The sequence below is a fragment of the Phascolarctos cinereus genome, unplaced genomic scaffold (genome assembly GCF_003287225.1).
Source record: "Phascolarctos cinereus isolate Bilbo 61053 unplaced genomic scaffold, phaCin_HiC Scaffold_110;HRSCAF=660, whole genome shotgun sequence".
Taxonomy (NCBI): domain Eukaryota; kingdom Metazoa; phylum Chordata; class Mammalia; order Diprotodontia; family Phascolarctidae; genus Phascolarctos; species Phascolarctos cinereus.
Genome location: NW_027555278.1, coordinates 1 through 21574, shown reverse-complemented (window position 1 = coordinate 21574; position 21574 = coordinate 1). Strand labels below are relative to the sequence as shown.

The following is a 21574-nucleotide window of genomic DNA, read 5'->3' as shown; positions in this document are numbered from 1 at the left end:
GGTCAGTTGTTTTTCCAGTGACACGTTTCACATTTGTTTCTATTTCCTCTAAAATGTTTTGCTTCTAATTGCTGCTTCCCAATCCATCCCCACTTCTATCAGCCCTCCCTTCTCTTATCCCATTCCCCTCCTACTTTCCTGAAGAGTAAGATAGATTTGTATTCACGAGTAAGTGTGTATGTTATTTCTTCTTTGGGCCAATTCTTATGACAATAAGGTTCATGTGTTATTCCCCACCACCACATCTCTTCCCCTCCAGTGTAAAAGCTTTCACACTTCTTTTATCTGAGATTTGCCACATTCTGCTTCTCCCTTTGTGCTTCTCACAGTGCACACTTTTAATTTTATTTTTTAGATATCATCCTATCATATTCAATTCTCAACTGTGCCCTCTGTCTAACTGCCCTAATAATAAGAAAATCCTTAGGAGTTAACAAGTGTCATCTTCCCATGACGGAATGCAAATGTATTAACCTTATTTGAAGTTTAACCTTTAACCCTTATGATTTCTCTTTGCTTTTTGCCTTTTTAAGCTTCTCTTAAGTCTTGTGATTAAAGACTTCTTGAGGACAGGAACTGTTTCACTTTTGTCTGTTATCCCTGACATCTAACCCAGTGACTGGCACCTACTAGATGCTTAGTTGACTGGTAGGCTAAAACCCTGGAACAATGACAAAAGTAGCCAGAACCAGGAGCAGAGAATGAGGAATTCTTTATTCAGGTAGGCATCTCAAAGGCCAGGCTACAAAGTCTCTCCAAATTGATGCAGGCAAAGCTTCACCTCACTTAAATGACAGGTGGCCAAACCCTCTGGGAACCTCTAGGATGAAGATGAACCTCGTGATGTTTGCCAGGATCAGGCCTGACTTCTTGATCTTTCTTCTGTGTCCTGGAAGCTCCATGACAGACTAAGGGCATAAAAGAATAAGGAGGGACCCAGTGCCAGTTAGCAGTAACATCCCCACCATGTACCTCTCCCTTTATTCTCTGCCTTTTATTAATCCTTGCTGCCAGCATTTTTCCCAGATCTTCTCTCTGCTTCCTTAGGTCACTGTCTCCTAAGTGTCTTTGATTCTTTTTCTTTGTCTGAGCTCTTATACAGCCAGAATGAATATTTTCGTGTCTACCTCTCCCTCACCCACCTTGGTAACAATGCCACTTTCCCATTCAGCAGCCTCTTCTGTGCCTGTCTCCTTGGATCCTCTGATGCTGCTGTGGCCAACAGATTCTAGCTCCCTCTTCAGCCTGTGCCAGGAGCCAGAAATGGAAAGCCCAAGTTAGAATGGGTTATACAAGGCAGATGGACAGAGAGAAAGAGGAAACAGAGTGAAGGAAAGATAAAGAAAGGAGGATAGATAGATAAAAAAGGGAAGGAGAGAGATGGAGAGACACAGGGAGAGAAACAGTGAGAGATTAATGAGATGTAGATGAAGAAACACACATAATCAACTGATCACCACCTCTTCTGGGGAATCTTGGGGGTTCACCTTTGGTATTTCTGCTGTAGCTGGTGATAGTGAAGGGAGGCTGCCTCCAGGGATTCTGTGGCTTTCTTGTTTTCTTCCTCAAACAGTTGCTAAGAAATATTGCTTGGAAATCAGAACTGCCTCTTCTGAGATGCATTCCTCAAACCCCAAGGCCTAGCCAACCCTCCTTTACTTCCTCCTCCTTCCCCCTGAGCCCCACAGAGGCTCGCATAGCTGCAGCAGCCTCCTCACTGCACAGGAAGGCATCCACACTGGTGACAGCTGTGGCTTCAGTCTTGGCCTCAGGCTGGGTCAACCTGTCCAGCTGCTTCTGGATACTGTCAAGCTTCTCCTGAGTTAGCCTCTCTGGTCACAGGAATACAAGTTATGTCAGATGCCCTCTCATCTGGGATTTCCTGTCCCTACCAATCAATCTCCCTTCCTGAAGACTCTGAATAGGTGGACACCCAGTCTTCAGCTGTATTTGGGGCAAATGTTCATCTCCCCCCATGAGAAAGGTAGGTTATCCTTAGAGAATCTAGAATACAATCCTAGGAAAGAGGAAGTTCATTTTCTCAAAACAGGCATTATTCACCTTTCCCTCCCCTCTATCATTCCCTGCCCTCCAACACGGGATTCTCACCCTCTATAGAAGCTGTTCCTTGTTGTTGTTGACCTTGCTGATTTCCTGGGATAGTTTGGCTGTCTTCTAATACACGGAAGAAAAGGAGGCCAGCTGCACCTAAAGACCCCTCCCTCCACAGGAATGCCTGCCCTCACACCACAGTATAGAAGTTCACAAAATTTCAGTTAGAAAGGACACCAGAGGCCTACTTAACTAACCCATTCCTGAACACAAATCTCTTTTACATCACCAACAGATAGCCATCTACTTGAAAACTTCCACTGAGATTGCAAATCTAGTTTTCTTGAAACCATCTAAAAACCATGCCGGCCCTCTTCCACCTTAAACACAACTCCTTAAACCAGTGACTCCATATACTCTCCCTAATTACCCTTTCAATTCACCTCAGCTCTAAATGATGGTGGTTATTTCACTGTCCACTTGTGCATACTAGGTGTGTCCCTTTCTTCAAGTATTCCCCTCATCCTACATCCACCTTCCATACTCCCCACCAATAACCATTTATCTTCAATCCTGACCACAGGTTATCCCCTCACATGGAATTCCCAGACAGTCTTATTCTTCTCCATCATTTCCTCTAGTTGCTGGCCAAACTCCATTCTAAGGAAAAAGAAAGCAAAGGATTGGTCAGGGTCACTACCAGAAGAAGCTCACCCTCCAAACAATCACTAAGCACACCTTTAGAACCGACGAAGCTCTAATCTCCCTTCTGCAGGAAGTTTTCTCGGATTCTTCCAGTATACAAAGATCTCTCCCACTTTTAAATATTTCCTGTATTAAGCTCAACTGTCTCATCACTTACAGAGTCACTTAATTCCAGAACTTGAAGACTGACATCTAGTCTAGGCCTCTCACTTTAAAAATCAAGAAACTAGGGGAAGAGAAGAGAGTCATGATGATGAGCTAGGAATAGAACTCAAAGCTGTCTGAACATCAGTGCTCTCTGGGTCTTAATTTCCCCTGTAAAATCAAACCTAACTCTACTTGATGTTTTCTAATATCCCTTCAAACTCTGACAATCTGATTATCTATGGACTTCTCTTGGTGCAAAGAAATGCAATGCAATGGGAAAAGCCCTGGACAAGTAGTCAGGAGACTCAAGAAACTGCAACTGCATAATTAGGCAATCTTGGGCAAGTCCCATCTTCTCTCTGGAACTCAGTTTTCTTATTTCCAAGTAATGGTTGGATGATGATCTTCAAAGTCCTTTCAGATTTTTTTCAATTCTATGATTTGGGCCCCTTCCAGCATTGCTTTGTATGTCCCATATTTCTGAGGAGGACACAGTCTTCTGACTCTAGTTTTCTTTGGTTCACAAACTCAATTTTGCCTTGAATTCAGAGATCATCAAGCACCAGCCTAAAGGCTGAAACAAGGTTTTACCTCTGATTCCTTTTCTTCAGTTTTCCTTCCTGGATTTTGGAGTTCAACTCTGTTATTCTCTTTTGGTATCCCTCAAACACTGCCTGCTGTCTGGAGAAAGAAAGTTGAGGAAGAGGTAACCTCAGAATTTGGTGAATCTTATCCCTCTCGGCAGTCCTTCAGAATTCCTTTTGTCAGGATGCTCTTAAAGTAGCTGTGTAGTCAGAGGTCAGTGAAGGGGGACATTTCACGTTGCTTGGCAGTTTGTATCCCTTCCTAGCTATCACGCTCTGAATCATGCCTTATACACTGAAAGAGCATTCAATAATCACTGGACTCAAATCTGTCTAATAACATTTATCATTGGGATCAATACCTCTAGGCACTGAGATTCTACGATCCTGTGAGTTGTAAAAAAAAACTTTCAGGACACTTCACACCCTTGTATTTGTATCCCTAGCACTTAGCACAGTGCCTGGTAAGGCCTAGTAAGTAAGACCTTACTAACTGCTTGTTACCTTGCCATCACAAGCAAAACCAATGCACCAATGTCACTCAGGCCAGACAGCTCAGCACGACTTTGCTGGGGCTTTTTCTCATAGGATGCTGGATGTGGAAAGAGTTCTGGTGAATGGTGAAATGGAAAAAGAGCCAGTTACCTTACCACCTCAGTTTCTTTCTCCTGGCAATGCAGGCGAAGGATCCTCAGAGTTTCTAGAATGAAAGAAGTCAAAAGGTGGCCAAAAGGCCATAGAGGGACTTAAACGGCACATGAACTATCTTCTTAGGACCCCTGCCTTTTTAGAACTACCTAACAATGGAGCCAGGTCCCTGATTTCCCCCTATTACTAGTCCCTTCCCTCTCCAACTACTCTATATTTAACTACTTTGCATTTATTTGAATTTGTCCTCTTTATACTTAATCTTAATTTAGCTACGTATATACTTATTGTCTTCCCCTCTACAATGTAAGTTCCTTGAAAGCTGGGGTTATTTCATTCATTCTATTTGTATCTGCAACCTAGCACAGTCCCTGGCACATAGTAGGTGCTTAATACAAACTTGTTGATTGGCAGATACTTGCTTCTTGCTCAAGATTTCCTTCAGTTGTGTCTCCTCCAAGCTCACTGCAAATGACAGAAATTAGACAGTCAACCTCACCTGTCTGTTCTCCCCACTCTTTGTATGCCTGGCCTGGAGCAAGTTGACTGGGTTGCTAGTCTGGCTGCTAAAATGATTTTGCAGTAGCATAGATCTGTCCATGACATAATGGTGGGGTTATGGGATTGAAGCTGGACCCCTAAAAGGAAAAGACCATGTCTTTGAAAGCAACCTAGTCCCTGAATTTTCCCATACATTTCAGTAGTCCAGATCACTAGTACCTTCCCCCAAGACATCTGGCCCACCCAGCCCACCTTCATTACTCAATTAGTTATTTGATACTCCTTAATCCCATCTAGACCCTTCACTGTTACTTCTGTACCACTACTAGGGATTTACCTTCCTTAATCCCATCCAAATTTTCTTACAGCCTTTTTCTGTACAAAAGTACTAATCTTACTCCCATTAAATTGTGCTGATTCATTTAGAATCTTGCCTGCTTCTATTAGCATCACAATAGACTTGCTACTTTGACTGGAAGGCTTGAGTGGCCAAATTCTATTGAGGCAGATCTTCCCTGTACCTTTGCATTTCGGGGTTCCCAGTACTCTCAAACCATATCAATTCCACTCTGCTCAATCAATCCCAGTGGCTCCCTATGGCTTCTAGGGTTATAGGCCTAAAGAAAAGAACCCCAAAGGTTCCCTATGCAGATAACAAATTGAGCTCCAAAAGCAGAACTTAAGAGTCAATCAAAAATAAATTCCTGTTTAGATTTTAAAGCCTTTCTCAATTTGCTCCCAACCTATCTTCATAATACATTGTGCTCTACAACCCAGTCAAACTGACCTTCTCTGTTTTTCACCCAGGACATTTTATTTCATTTCCCTGTCTTTGCAATGGCCAGGCCCTTGACCAAAATATATGGCCTCTTTATTTCCACCTCTTTCTCTATCTCTCTTTGTTCAAGCACCTCCATCCCTTTAAAGTCCTCCCTGATACCCACAACAGTCTAGCGGCCTTCATCAATAACCACCTCACAGATAACCATCATGTATATGTTCATTTTATATTCATTCCATATTTGCTTATATATGTACCTTTGATCTTTCCCATTAGAATGTATATCCTTTTAGAGTAGAAGTTATTTCATTCTTTACGTTTGTTTCTTCAGGACTTGGACCATAATGATATCCACTTAATACATGCTTACTGACTGACTGATTTGACATTGTGGCCCTTTCTTTACAGATAGGAAAACTAAGCTCTAAGGATGGACTTTCACAATAGGTATCATAAGGGAAAGATAAATTAAGGTTACAAGCCTTGGGCGGTCTGTGGTTCTGTTTTTGCTATCTGTGAAACAGTAGGTTAGGGGCAGCTAGGTGGCACAGTGGAGAGAGCACTGGCCCTGAAGTCAGGAGGACCTGAGTTCAAATCCAGCCTCAGACCAAACACTTGACACTTACTAGCTGTGTGACCCTGGGCGACAAGTCACTTACCCCAACTGCCTAAACACACACACACACACACACACACACACACACACACACACAAAAAAAAAATAGACGACTATTTGCTGTTTGTCCTTGTTTCTTGAAGAGGACTACAACATGCCATGGCATGCAAACAAATTGGATTTAAGTGAGCAAGTGCTGTGCAAAGTCACCAGCCTCACTTTCTCCTCTGGATGCATCTGAGTCCAGTGGCCTAATATATAGATCTGGAGATGACCCTGGACGCAGAGTGGAGCGTTGGTCTTTTCAAGCCAAGGTCTTTAACAGGTCTCAGTCTGACTGAGGCAACGCCAGTTCAATGATTAAGGCTTAATAAGAGGCAAAGAATGGTCTCTTAAAAAAAAAATCTGGGAAAGGAAGACTCTCAGGGTTTCCGACCAAACAGAAACAACTGCTGTTACATTCTATTTAAACCAATCACAGCCCAAACCAAATATCCCGAGGGTATTATTGGCCCATCACTGAGAGCTAGAGTGATTTACAGGTTAAAGGTGGTGATGAGGTTGGGAGCTAGACCCCAAAAAGGAACAACCCTGGACTTTGTGGCCAAATCTCTGGCATTTGCCTAAGGCTATAATGGCATCAACTGGCCTTTCACTGTGGCAATGCCCCCAATCTCCCAATTCTCTTACCCTTCATTTAGCCTAGCCCTCCATTGTCTTACTTCTCTTTGGCCCCCAGTCATTTCCCACCCTTAACGCTGGCTAGGCTCCATCTATTGGCCAAGAGGTCCAGTTCCCAGGCATTCTGTTCACTGGTTTACTGGCCACTCCCATCCAGATGTCCTTAGACCCCTCCTCCAGTCACCCAACCTATTTAGCCACTCCTACATCCTCCCTCAGTCTTTCTATATATAAAGTCCATTTTGTCTCCATTAGCATGCTCAGACTTTTATAATCTAGCCACTGCTCAGATTTTTACAATCGCTCATAAGTGCTCAGATTTCCTTAAGAGTCTGGCCAATATGGCAAATTTTTAATAAACCTTGTCTTTGGCTGAAAGAAGGCTTGGGTCGAATTCTTGCAGCCAAGATCCTTGTGTCATGATTTTGGGGTTCCAGCACCCCTAAAGTTCTAGACCTCATCAGTAGTATTTAAGAAAAAAGGAAAAAAGTTTCAGAGATAGAAAGTAAAATTTCCTTTGGGCAGAGCACCCTCAAGTAAGGCTGTGATACATTATGTGGATAGAGGGAAAGAAAGAAAGAAGCAAAAAAGAGAAAGAGAAGGAAAGGAAGGAGAGAGGAAGGAAGGAGGGGGAAAGAAAGGAAGGAGGAACAAAGTAAGGAAGGAAAGGAGGAAGAAGGAAGTGACGATGTAGCGCTTGAGGCAGATGAAGCAAGCAGGACTTGAGATAACAGATAGGATGCAGGATGTGAGCAGCCAGAAAAAAAAACGATCGAAAAGCCCCCACTGTAGACTTATCTGGGTGCTTTCACAAAGCACCCTCAATTTCAGAACAACTCTTCCCCTCCCCTTTCCTGTTCCCTCTGCTTATCATCTCCAGACTACCTGATGTCCCAGGCATTTTGGAGCCATTCTCTTGTCCTCTTCCTCCTATTCTATAAAATTGTATTTAAACCATACCTTTGACCTGGCTAGCCACCTCTGGGAAGCAGAAGCTGCTCTACTCAGGGAGCAGAGCCTGTGACCTATGCTGTGCCTCCCATGTGGAGTAGAGTCCATTGGGGCTCTGCCTGATGGGGAGCAGGCACGCTTGGGTGCATCACCCCAATAAATGCCTTTCTTTAACTTAGAGACTGTACCAAGTGAATTCTTTCAGGACACTAGGACCACATGTCTATTCCTTATCATTTCAGGTAGCACCCCAACATTCTTGGGGTCCACCCTGAACTTATCACCAATGGCTACAGTAGAAGGTCTAAATGAATTGTTTTACATGTGAACCAGCTCTCCCAACTCTAACTTCAACAGAAGGAACAAAAGAAAGATAGAAGGAGGAAGAAACAAAAGGAAAGAAGAAAGAAACGAAAGGAAAGAAGGAAGGGAACGAAGAGGGAAAGAATGGTGGTTAGGTTATATAGATAACCTCTAGATAGATAATTGTTTTTTTTCTTTACATCTTTTTTTCTCTCAGTCTTCATAGGGCAGGTGCTGTGCACAAAGTGAATGTAGGTTTTAATCTCTGAAACATTTTTTTTCTTCTTAAAGACCAGCCTTAACCCCACATCATCTCATGGATCAGACAACAATAGGTCCCAGGCCAAGCCCTGCTTGGTCAATGTTTTGGCCTTGACTGCTTTAGGATGAATGTATATACCAATTGTTTCTGTTTTGGCCAGAAACGCTGAAGGTCTTTCCTTCCCAGAGTGATTTTTTAAAAAATTAATAAATGATTAATATATTTGTTTAGAGTAGGTAAAGAGGCCACTCTCTGCCTCATTTCTTATTAGGCCTTTATCATTGCCATGGGCAAAGGACAAACAACAATAGATAATCTCCAAAGTGTTTGTCAAATTTGGCTCCTGTGAATGCAGGTATGGAAAGCAGACCCTGGTACAACCAAATTAGATGACTTTGTGATGGTAGGCTTTGGGGGACAAAAAGGTTGTTTGAATCTGTGGCACTTAACTTTCATCTAGTTCTTTCTGCAGGGATTGCCTGTGGGCCTGGGTTTCACAGAGTTCCTTATTTGCAATTTTCTTAGCTGTCAAGACAAAGACAAAAGGAGATATTTACAAATGGGTTCTTCCATATTGCTCCTCCTCCCACTTACTTCATAGAGCAGGAATTTGAAAACTGAAAAACAGTATGAGATTTACTCAAAGTTGTACATAGAAATCAAATTTAGTATACAGGTCAGCGGATAGTTCCTGAGGTTTTACTTTGATACTCTCTGCATTTTCTTTGGGGTTCAGTTGTACTACCATGTCTTTTTAAATCTTTCTTTCACCAACCCAGCCTGCTCAGATTTTTCCCTATTTTGAAGTGGGACTCAGGGAAATGAGTTTCATGTAGGCAGAAGGAATACAGAGGCTACTGAGGTAACTGTTTCCATGTAGTTTGAGGAACTTTTGAAAGCCTTGGTTCACCTTGCTGCAATTCATTAATTCTTCTGATCACGTCTTCAGTCCTAGGGTCTAGGTTTCCTTCTGTTGGCAGGTAAGAGAATTTAGTGTTAGTTAATATGAGCAATAATTTAGAACAAGAATTCAGGAAGTGATCAAGCATTCAAAAATCTTTGACATTTAAGAGCATCTTTCTACAATTTGGTAAATAGTTTCTGAATTACTGTGGCCTAAAAGTTCTGTCAGCCAACAAACACACTGTTGAGTCCTTCTCAAATCAGTTCTGAATAGGATGTGGTGAGAACCCCTCATAAAATTTAAACCCAAAATACAGACCTTCTGCCCAACCATGTGAACAAATGGTTGTTCATGGGATAAGAGCAAAGGACACAGGATGATCACAGGGGACTGGGGTGGGGGTGGGGAAAGAGTTTTGCAGGGGTCTGCAGAATGGGAACATTTCAAGATAGCCACATCTGATTGTTTGTCACTGTCTCCAGGAAGATTTATCACGGTGGATTGTCCCTTCAAGGCTTGTGACTATGGGCTGAGAGGAAGGGGGTGGGGAGGAGCACTGCGGTGGAGAAATACAAAAACCTGCCGTATCTGTGTTCGGCGCCGGGGTCTGTCATGGAAATGGTTTTGGAGGGAGCCGCCCTTTCTCGGGAGATCGTAGTGAAAATTCGTTTCTGCCTTCTACCTTGAGGAGCCTCTGAGTTTAACTTGGAAAATAAGGGTAGCTGTCCCACACAGCTTGTATAATGCTCCAGCGTGAGGCTCAACTTCAAAAGTCTGTCCAGGTTGGTAGAGGTTTCGCTGGTAAAGCCTCTGAGAGACAGGGTTCTTTTCCACACCAAGATCGATCAATCGTTGATTAAACTGTGACATCTACCAAGCACTGTGCCAGGTAGCAGGGATATAAAGAAAAAGCAATAGTCCTCTGCCCTCGAGAAGCTTACGTTGTATTAGGCAGATGACATATGTAAATACAAGGTCTCTTTTTTCAGGCTGGCGGCCCTCTGTACTATCAGGAGGAAGCAGGCTTGAGTTCAATTGGTTTAAAAAAAAGTGATAAAAAACAGCATTTAAGTAGAAGGGGCGTGGCTGAGCAAAGGAAAGGCATTGGGAATGTTCTGAGGGGTCTGGAGAAATAAAGGAGAACAGAGAGGTGACGCACCCTTTCTTAAACAACTGCCTCCACCTTCTCCAACGCTAGAGGAAGACTCCATGGCTACCGCCTCTTCTCCACCCCTTTCCCAGCCGACCGCAACGGTCCAGGAATGCGCATGCACATGCGCAGAAGATTGTCCGCCCACCTTCTGTCAGTTCATCTCATTGCATGCTTCTGCCTCCCCTCCATGATTCTATCATTTCCACTCAGATATTCCCCTAACACTTATTTTTCATTCTCTCGTTAAGGAAGATTTCTATATGATTTAACATTTTCTGGTTCTTTGATTACACATGGAATGGAATAAAAAAAGTATAGTAAAAAAAGCTCATGGCACTTCTTGACATATTCATCCTCTTTCTAAACTTTTACTTGGGAAATTTTGTACTTCTAATTTATAATTTTGTCCATTCTAAACAATACCCTATCAACAATAATAAAAACCAAAGAACTCATCTCCCTTTAGAATGCCACAGTTTTCACCTTAAGATGTTACTTTTGGTGGATTGAAAAACACCAGATTTAAGCACCAAGAAGTCCAAGAATTATGAGATTCTTACTGAGACAGAAAACAAACAAACAAACAAACAAGCTTTTAAAAGATCCAAAAAAAACAATACCAGTAATTTTAGAAATGACAAAATGATGTTTGTACAAATTCTACAACACTCGGCAGAGCTGTTGGTTTGCCATATGGTCTATCGGTTAGGATTCCTGGTTTCCATTCAGGCGGCCTGGGTTCCATTCCCGTTAGGGAATCTTTTTTCTTTTTCTCTGAAACAAGCACAAGGTTATTTGTTTATTTTCTTAAATCTCTGCTGTGCCTCGTTTCCTTTATCTTCCTCTGCGTTTAACTTTACACATTTAAAACGTTTATCAAAAAGAGATGGATTTGCTCACAACATTACAATGAAAAAATCATTCACAAAACAAAAACCTTCGGACCAGAAACGAACAACATCCCCCAAAGTCCCTATCATACTTATGCAAAAATCCTCTGATCCTAAAACAATTGTTTTTGCTTCCCATTTCTTTTTAATTTCCTTTCCTTATGCTCTCGTCTTTTTTCTAACACAGCGCCAAAAACATTTCCCCTAAAACTTTGAAATTCCACTTAAAGTAAAAAGAACACCTGAAACAGATCCTTTCTTTATTACTATACTAAAATATTAGAAACTTGACTAATAAGAAATATTTCTAATCTTTAAGCATTTACTTTACTGAAATAACTGAATTAACTTAATAAAAATATTGACCACAACTTAAATTAGCACAATTACTTATATACGCAAATACCTAAAACAAATGCATCTATCAGGGTATATAATAAAAAATAAAGCTGCAAAAAACTGTAAAACAGCTTGTTAAGAAAATGTATTTCCACTATAATCTTACATTCTTATGATAAAAATTCAAAATATATAATAACTACATCACAAAAATAAAATGAAACATAGCATTATCTCTCACAATTATACATAAGGAGAAAAATAATAACTAACAGGAAGGCTAAAAGACACCATAAAATGCAACATTTTAAAATTATACAACATTGATAAAATTTAGCCAATCAAGTAACATTTTATTAAGCACTATTTTGTCCTAGACCATGGTGGGAGAAAGGAGGGGTGGGGTACAGGGTAGGAAGGGGCCTTGTACATGCCCTTGCACTGAACCCAAAGTTCACAAAAGCAGAACTCCGCATGTGGCCTCCAGGCTCTCCACCCTTAACCTAGGAGTTGTGCTAAATAATGACAATACAAAAAAACCATCCCTGGCCTGAAGGCACTCACAATTTAATGTGGAAAGCAACATGGAACTATCTCTCTCTCTCTCTCTCTCCTCTCTCTCTCTCTCTCTCTCTCTCTCTCCCTCTCTCCCTCTCTCTCTCTCTCTCTCTCTCTCTCTCTCTCTCTCTCTCTCCTCTCTCCCTCTCTCTCTCTCTCTCTCTCTCTCTCTCTCTCTCTCTCTCTCCCTATATATATATATATATATATATATATATATATATATATATATATATATATATACACACATATGCACACCTCTGACCCTAACCGTAACCCTAAATGCCTCCAACTCTCTCTGTGTATGTATATATGCATGTATGCATGAAATGTGTATGTGTATATAGGTGTGTGTGTATACACACATCTGTATATACACAGATATATGTATGTATGTGCATGTACCTATGTATATATATATCAAACTTTAACAAAATAAATAATTAACAGAGGTAAAGTACTAGAGTTAAAAAGTTTCCTGTAGTGAAAGTTGGAATTATACTTGGAAATTAAAAACTGCTGAAGGTCAACAGAAAGTGAAGAAAAAGGAAACTATTTAAGACATGAGATGCAGTCAGAAAGAATGTGCAGAGCCTAGACATGGTCTTGTTCAGGATACAGAAAGGAGGCCAGTATCACTAATTGAACAGTTGGGGAATGCGGTGTAACAAAACTTGATATGAAAAAAATTGGCTATATCATGAAAGCCTTTGAATACCTTAAGAGAGCATTTGGTTTAATCCTGGAGGCAATGGGGAACCATCAAAATTTATTGAATAGGAGGGTGACCTAATAGGAGGGGTGCACTTTAAGGAAAGTCATTTTAGTGGCTGAATGGAGGACAGATAAGAATGAAGAAAGACTTGAAAAAGGCAGACCCACCAGTTGCTATTCAAATAATCAAGGCAAGAGATAATAAGTGTCTGCATTAAGATGGGGGCAGTGCCAGAGGAGAAAAGGAGTCACATTTGGGAAATGTTGCAAAGATGCAATCAATAGGCATTGGCAGAAGTTGAATATTGGTGATTTTCCAATCAAATAAATGACGTGGTAATAGCACATGGAAAAGTTAATTTTGAATATCAAAATTAGTATAATTAAATTCAAAGTATGAATAATCAAGCAACAATTATTTTAATATCTAGACTGGGTAACTCATGTTGTTTTTATGGTAGGAAATTATGGTCATGATAATACATTTCTATATCCAATAATTTTTGCCCATGGACCTGCTTTCAAAAAGAATGTTAGAAAAGAAGACAAACTCTTGTTGTTTGGTCATTTCAGAATCGTCATGATCCCGTCTGGGGTTTTCTTGCCAGAAGTACTAGAGTGCTTTGCCAATTTCTTCTCAAGCTCATTTTACAGATGAAGAACTGAGGCAAACAGGGCCAAGTGACTTGCTCCCGGTCACATAGTGAGTGTCTGAAGTCACATATAAACTCTAAAAGACTGAAGGACCAGCACTCTTATGTACTGCAAGTGCCACTTGGCTGCCACATATATTTTCTGATGTGTTGATATCTGGAATTCTGGAATGTTGCTATCATTCCAGTGCCACGCAGGAGATCTTTAAGAAATGCTCGTGATGTAATTGCTGCAACAATCTAAGAAACTTTCATATGATACTAAACTTCCAAAAGGCCTCCTTTATAAAGGAGTCTTAGTAACATTTGATTTTTAGCTGGTAACGATCTGGTAATAAGTAAAAGAGACATCTTCTGACCCAAGCATTATCCAATCAAATTGTGAAATTTGATCTTCTGGTGGCTTTTCTCAGATGTTGACTCTTTCCCTGGCATAACTACACTACTGTTCCTTTTCTTGGTGGTGGTTAGATGATCTAATAAAGCACTAATATTCTAAATCCCAGTCAACTACTAGTGCTTTTGAGGTATTACTGTTGTCACCAAGACATTGGAAAATAATGCTTCCTCTAGGCTTTTTGAGCTCTAACGAGTCACTGTTGCAATGGAAGAAAAGACACAAAGAGAAGCAAACCCATCTCAGTAGTTGTTTTATCAAAGCATACTTGACCCTCTAGACCACTCACGTTTCAAAGCTGCAAAAAAGAAGCAAACCTTTTTATATCTGAAGTACAACCTTATACCTGCCAGCAGCCGGCGTGAATGTACGACAGAGCAGTGAAAGGAAAAAGGGGAAGGGGAGCTGGAGAAAGAAAAATCAGGCTAGGTGAGTCTGAGAGTGATGCTCATAAGACTAGTTTATTTTCAGAGGTTACAAGATTATAGAGAAAACAGCTTTGTACCATGAGAAATGATCTACAAGCACTAATTGATAACATAAACAATCTAAGCAGCTAAAGATCCTCATTTTCTCATGAGAAAATAGTTTCAATGCCAAATTTAATATCTACTGTTTTCCTGCCCAGTTCTTAGTATTGTCTCCCCAAGTCAGCCACCTAGTCTCAAGGCTGGGCATGAGTTAAGAACTTAGAATCAACAAACCATAACAAAGGGAGCTAGGGCAAGAGCCATGGGAGCATTTATTCTGAGGCAAGCCTCTATGCATACTGACCCCTATAGTGTATAAGGACTTAGAGTTTTTCCATAAGGACTTGGCCCCCTACATATCCCCCCCTTTTTATTTGTTAATTTGAGTTCATGCAATTGACTCATAATTGGTCTGATGGTAGCATTTATGAATCTTAAAAATAATGGGAAACAAAAACAAAAACAAATTAGGCCAATGCCATAGGGGAGCATATGCAAAAGCAAGGATATACTTGAAAAGGGTGAAAGTTGGTGTAATGTAGACAAGATAATATTTGCTTTTTTATTGGTGTCAATCCCAAGACAGGGACTATTTCCAATGTTGGAAGCAATATCAAGAAGGGTATTAATATTGAGGGTAATATTAGAATCATGCCAGGCTCCCAATAGGCGAGCACGTATCTTAATGAGATATTAAGATCTGAAGCATTATAGGGTAGTGGAGTAACACAAATATATGAATATCTGTAACCACATTGCAAAAACAAGCTTGTTTTCAAGGTTTCTAACTCATCTCCTAAATACAATACTGACTGCTCTAATAAATTGACTTTATACAATATACCTCTATCAATAGCTTCCTGTGCTTTAAGTGCTAAACATATTTTTTGCTAAGTCATTTACAAATTATGCAGTTTAAATCTCAGATTGTAATGCAATAAATGAAACGGTAGTAGATACAATAAGAGAAGCAACAATGATTAAATCAGTAATAAGGAGATCAATAAATTGTTTTGATTGACTTAAGGAGGAAGTAATAATTTGAAGAACATGTTCTCCAGTGTTCTGGAACTATTCATGTGAGATGTTAGTAGGGAAAATAGCAAATAATTGTTCTACAAAAAATACAATATAGTCATTATTATCAATACATTGTTTGAGAGTACAATTGACACAAGTAACATTCTGTTCAAAAGTAGTATTACACTGAGTAAAATCTACATATCCATTAGATAAACTGGTATTAAAAAATGATGTAACAAGAAAAAGACAGGGTTCAGTATTGTTGCTAACTTCTGAAAAACATGTAAGTGTCCTAGATGCTAGAGATCTGAGGGTAATTACAAGATTGGCTCTGTCCTGGAGGAAGGGGTATTCTTGGCCTCTGAATATATGAGTGTTGTTAGTACATATAGTTCCCAATTTGTCCATATATGTGAGGGGTCACAACCAGGGTGGAAAAGGAAAATAAGTCCAGTGCTGAGCACTCTGTACATTACACACTTGAGCAGAAAGTAAAGCTACCGTTGCTAAAAATACAAGTTCAGGAGTCTTCCATCACTCAATGAGAGGGAGCTTTCACTTGACCCAATGTGGGAAGGCGACTCCTCACTGTAGATTGGCTCCTTCTGCACTTTCCCCGAATCCTCATACTCTGCATCTGGGCTGTGAGATGTGATACACACCCAGACATTTTTCTCTGGTATCCAGACAGGTTTATCAAAGTTTTCTGAAAAAATACAAGCATGCCCACCTCCCCTCATTAGTAATGGATCCAGGCCTCTGGGTATTTATTTTTCTCAAGATGTTTTTTCAGCTGGAGTGTACCCATCTTTGTTAATATTTTAAAAATTAATAGCCAATTGTTGATGAAGTTGCAGAGAAGGAGATGACCTGTATTGTAGAGGAAATTTTTCACCCTAGAATTCCTTATGACCCCTAGGTGGTACAGAGGACATCATGCTGTACTTAAAATCAGAAAGCCTTAAGTTCAAATGTATCTTCGTACACTTGGTTGTGTGAACTTGAACAAGTCCCTTCACTTTTCTGCTTCAGTTGCCTCGATTGTAAAATGGAGATAATGATGACATGTACCTCCTAGGGTTATTGGGAGTATCAAATGAGATAATATATGCCTATCACGTAGTAGCTATTCATTCTACCAGTAACAACAATAATTATATATATCTATATATATTTAATATGTATGCATCTGTATGTATGCATACGTAAAACTTTATGGTATGCAAGGTACCTTAGAAGTATTATCACATTTTATGAGGCTGAATTTCAATACAAGTTTCTCTGACTTCAGACCTAGCACCCTATCCCTTGTACCACCTAGTGGCTTACTTATACCAATGAATCACAGGTCCTAACCTTAGCCCTAAGTTTATATACAAACACATTGTATTAAAATATTTGTGGATAATTTCTTAAAAAGCATTTTCAGATAAGATTCACATTATTCAGTTTACAAAAGAGGACATAAACATTTCTTGAGGAAAGTCTATATAATTAGGTAACCAAATAGTTTAATTTAAGCTAAATCACAAGTATTCCATAAGTGAAAATTAGAGAGGTAGATTGGTATGGTTTTTAGATGATTGGCCTTGGAATCAGAAAGATCTCAAATTTTCTTAAGCACAACTGCAGAGTTTCTCCTGTGGATGCCTGGGGAGCAGTTTGATTTTACTTGCCAAGGGTGGTGGTGGGGTACAAAGGCCAGTGAAAAGAATAAATGAGGTTGGGCGCTGTCACAAGGGAGGGAGGAAGAAGAATGGGGAAATGTTGGGGGATAAGTATAGATGTGATTATTTTGGAGACAACTCCTGTGTGTGGCTATTTTGAGGAGGACAGGATGCAGCCAACTTCTCCCTTTTTTATTTGTCATTTGCACACTCCTTGGGGTCAGGTCTGGCCCCCACTTTGTAGACCATTGATAATAGAAGATGGCTGTGTAAAGGGTCTAAAACAATGATATTGAACTCAAATGGACAGGAGGGGGAGAGCTCTGCTTAGGGATGGCATATTTACCTAAGAGATCACACATTAACATTGTCTGTGTTAATTTGTATTTTCATTTATTTTCTAAAATATTCCCCAAATACATTTTAATCTGCTTTCCCTGCACTGGGATACACTGATTCTCACAGGATTTGACCGTTTTGGGCTAGCAGACTAAGTCATTCTTCTCTCTCCAATTCACTGCTGGCTCTAAGTCTTCTTTTTTAAGTTAACCCCTGTCCTTACATTCATGGGTTATATACTAGATGTTCAGGGAAGACTAGCACTTAAGGTGTTAAGACTTGCCGAGTACTTTGCGGGGCTACTCATCCACCTTTGGTGTCCACCTGGCAGTCAACTCTCACCTGTGGCTCCAAGAAGCTGTAGCACACCCAACACATAAAGAGGTAAAGTGACTTATCTATAGGGTCACATAACCAGTATAAGTCCATGATGTGTATGGGATGTTCAGGAGGTCTAGCACCTCTGATATGAGGGCTTTCCAAGCACTTTCTGGGGATGCTCATCCACCGTGGTGGGTGTGCCCTTGATTCAAACAACTCTCACCTGTGGTTCCAAGAAGCCAAAGCATGTGCAGTGGCCATACCCTGGTAAACCATCTCAGCAGGTAGGCTAAACCAGGTTAAAGGTAACCCAATAGGACTCAAATCTATAGGCAAGTTAGGGAGATGTTTACCCCAATCATGGGAAAACTTCCCCTGGCAGCATGGGTGGATGAGAACAATTTTTTCAGATGGCCATGAAGGTAGCTGAAGTAGCCACTGTGGAATGCTTTAGAATTTAGTCAGACATGAAAGACACGAAGCTCATTCACTGTATCATGGGCGGACATTGAATCCTGACTTTTGTCTTTCCACTGGACTTTGGCTTTGGAAGAGAAGTTGGGCTGATGATTTTGTGCAACTATATCTCACTTAAATCCAATTTACACATAAGTCAAGACATCACCTTCTGAAATCACTAGTCTTCTGAAAATGAACAACATTTAGGGACTTTAGTTGACATTTTGTGCCCCCTTCAAATTATCTTTCTTAAATCCCACTCTAGCCACACATGAGGACAGTCATAGCTTTGGTGACATAATATCCCACAATTGTTCTAATTTTGACTTCTAAACCTCCTATCCTTCTATCTGTGTGCCTCACTCCTAAACCTACTCTTCAACATCAGTATAACATATAGTCATCTCATGCTTCCACCTTTCCCTGATACTTCCTCTTCTCAGTTCTATACTTTAAAACACCTCCATAGAAGTCCTCACCGTCTCCTTCGTTTAAGAATTAAAGGATGAAAGGTCTGTTGCACCAGCCTGAGAGAGGAATGTCTGGCACACGGGGAGCAGCACAGACCCAGCCTGAGCAAAGTGAGAGCAGACGTCAGAAAACTGAATCACCAGCAGCAGTGTGGATTCCAGTCTTCTCAGCCCACAGATGTCAGAGACAATTTAGAAGGTCAGCGGTAGGGGTCTTTTGGAACTGGGTGAGAGAACTAGAACTGACAGTCCAGCGCAGGGCTTCAGGGTGTATCAGTACAGTCACAATACCAGAAAACCAGGAATAGACCTTAAGAGTGACTGAATCAGAAGCAGTGGTGGCTGCAGTAGTGGTGGCAGCAGCTGCAGCAGGTGTCAGCACTGCCCCTCAAGCTATTAGCCCACAGACTTAATGTTTGAAAGTCACCCATTTCAACTTCCAGTAGCCAAGATGGCGGAATGAGCAGTAAGTTGCTCTCATCCTCCCTTATTGATCTCGAAAAACCCAGAGTATTGCCCCATGAAAAATCCTGAAATAGTAGAGTCAGCAGAAGTTCTAGATACAGCAGTCTTTTAGCTCATGATGCTAGAGGGACTAACGAGAAAGTTCCCTCTTTCTGTGGCTAAAGGGGACCAGTACAAGAAAGGAGGAGTGCCAGCAAGCCAGTGGCAAGCCCTATCTCAGTAAAACGGAGATAGTGATGGGCTGGTTGTAAACAATAGCAGAATGGTATATGGAATATTTTAGAGGTATAGAATGCTATATGAGGGAGGGAAAAGTCGACTTTAATCCATTGAGTGGAACACTGAAGGCTTAATGGAGAAGGTGGCATTTGAACTGGTTCTTCCAAAATGGGAAGATTCTCGAAGGCAATTGTTGAGGAGGGATGTGTTTGTGGCAAAGCAGCCATAAGGGAAAGACATGTATAAGGCAAAAAAGTTCTAGACATGTACCACGAATCATTCTTAATAATTTTGGCTGAAATATTATACAGAAGGAGAAGAATAGTATGTGATGTAACTTTTACCTTAAGGCTTTCAGACACCCAACACAATACACACTATATATATATACACATGCATACACATGTACATGTGTATATATAAATATATGTATGTTTATGCATGTAGATATAAATATATATTTTATGTATGCTTGTATAAATTTATTTGTATTTATGTGTATAAATATATGTATATAATATATTTGCCTTACTCTTTTAAATGTATTACTGGAAGCCATGACTACAGTTTAATTCAGCTGGTAAGTAATGCAAATCATTTGTCCAGTAGCCAAAATTAAAATCAGTATACTTTGGTTTTTTTTAGGTAAGTTTTTATTGATGCCTTCTGGGTTTTTTATTTTACAACATCATAATTATCCCCAGCATACTTCTCCCTCCTCCTAGAGTGCCATCTCATATAACAAATAGTATTTTTAAAAGATAGAAAAGAGAAGAGAAAAAAAATCAGTACATATGGTCAACATCTGAAAACGTGCAGTGTGTAACATGTATCATTTTACTTTGTTTTGTTCATTTTTAAACAAATAAAAGAATTAAGAAATAAAATCATACAAAGTTATGAACCATCCATTTTTGGATTTATTGCGTTGTGGTTTATGTAAATGTAGCCAGGTCGCAACTCTTGTCCTTGTGAGCTCTGGATTGAGATTCAGAGGAACTGGTCTTGAGTTCTGCTTGGCTGCTTGTTACCTTTGTGACACTTGGCAAAGGACTTCACCCTTCCTGGGACTCAGTTTTCTTTTTTCTAAAGTGAGGGATTTGAGCTAGTTAATGTCAGAGATCCCTTTCATGTTGGTCTTAGGAACCTCTAGTTGGGTCTGTGAGTTGCTTTGTGTTAAGGAACTTTGTCATTTGGCTATTCCTTGAGCAAAAGTTCTTCAGAGGTTTTGGTCAACTCTGTTAGGGCTTTTGTTATTGTTAAGGAACCCAATCATTCTTGGAGGATCTGGTCCTCCAGACACCTGCAGCAGCAGAAAACAGTATTGCATTAAGCTAGTTTTCTCATGTTTTTTGCCTTACACCATATCTTAGAGTCCCTAAGATAGTTAAGTTAGAGCTGGAGGGCAATGCCACGTCCAGCTGGTCTACCTTTGTGCCTCCCCCCCATTTTACAGACAAGGAAACTGAGGATTAAAGACTTTAAGTGACTTGCCCAAGGCCAAACAGATAGTAGCAGAGGTGGAATTTAAACCCGTGACCTCTGAAATTAGAGCCATTACTCTGTTTACACTGGTCGAATAGAATCCCTCTCTGCCCCAATCTAGTATTCCACATTTGTTCCAAAGGAAAAAAAATATAATTATGTGTTGCCATTTTAGGGATAACCATAACTGAGTCTGTTTGTAACTTTATGCCTTTGGATAAATATGTAAACACACAAACATATATATGTGTATATGCATAGATTTAACTTATGGTTTATATTTAAGTGTGTATATATTTGGGCAGCTAGATGGCACAGTACATAGAGTTTGGGGCCTGGAGTAAGGAACAATCATCTTGAATTAAAATCTGGCCTCAGACACTTACTAAACTGTATGACCCGGGGCAAGTCACTTAAATCTGTTTTTCTCAGTTCCTCATCTGTAAAATGAACTAAAAAAGGAAATGGCAAACCACTCCAAATCTTTTGTTAAAAAAGACCCCTCCCCCCCCAAAAAAAAAAACAACAAAAAGGGTCATGAAGAGTCAGACAAAACTGAAAAACAAATGATATGGTTATATTTAGTTCATACTTCCTGAATCTTTTTCATCATATACCATTTCCTTGATTGTATTAAAAATTTGCTTCATCAGTTCTAAGGTCCGAATTTAGAAGCTGATATGCACATTTATTGTGCTATTTTCTAGGGAGAATATACCCTTTTTTACACTTGGAGGAAAATGAAGAGGCAGTTCTGAAATTCTAGAAATATTTCATGTATCCATGTTTTTACAATTTATCTAACATCTGATCTCAT

General features: G+C 40.2%; 1 protein-coding gene across 1 annotated transcript; it reads right to left on the bottom strand.

The window, feature by feature from the left end:
• Nucleotides 1–786: 786 nt before the first annotated feature.
• On the bottom strand, nucleotides 787–10411 carry LOC110204130 (synaptonemal complex central element protein 1-like). Its single transcript, XM_078156786.1, is given in 13 exon segments — nucleotides 787–896; nucleotides 1139–1245; nucleotides 1488–1576; nucleotides 1687–1830; nucleotides 2110–2175; nucleotides 2649–2712; nucleotides 3496–3585; nucleotides 4134–4190; nucleotides 4556–4601; nucleotides 8682–8756; nucleotides 9142–9201; nucleotides 9719–9945; nucleotides 10353–10411. Coding segments are annotated over 13 exon segments (1194 nt in total).
• Nucleotides 10412–21574: the final 11163 nt, after the last annotated feature.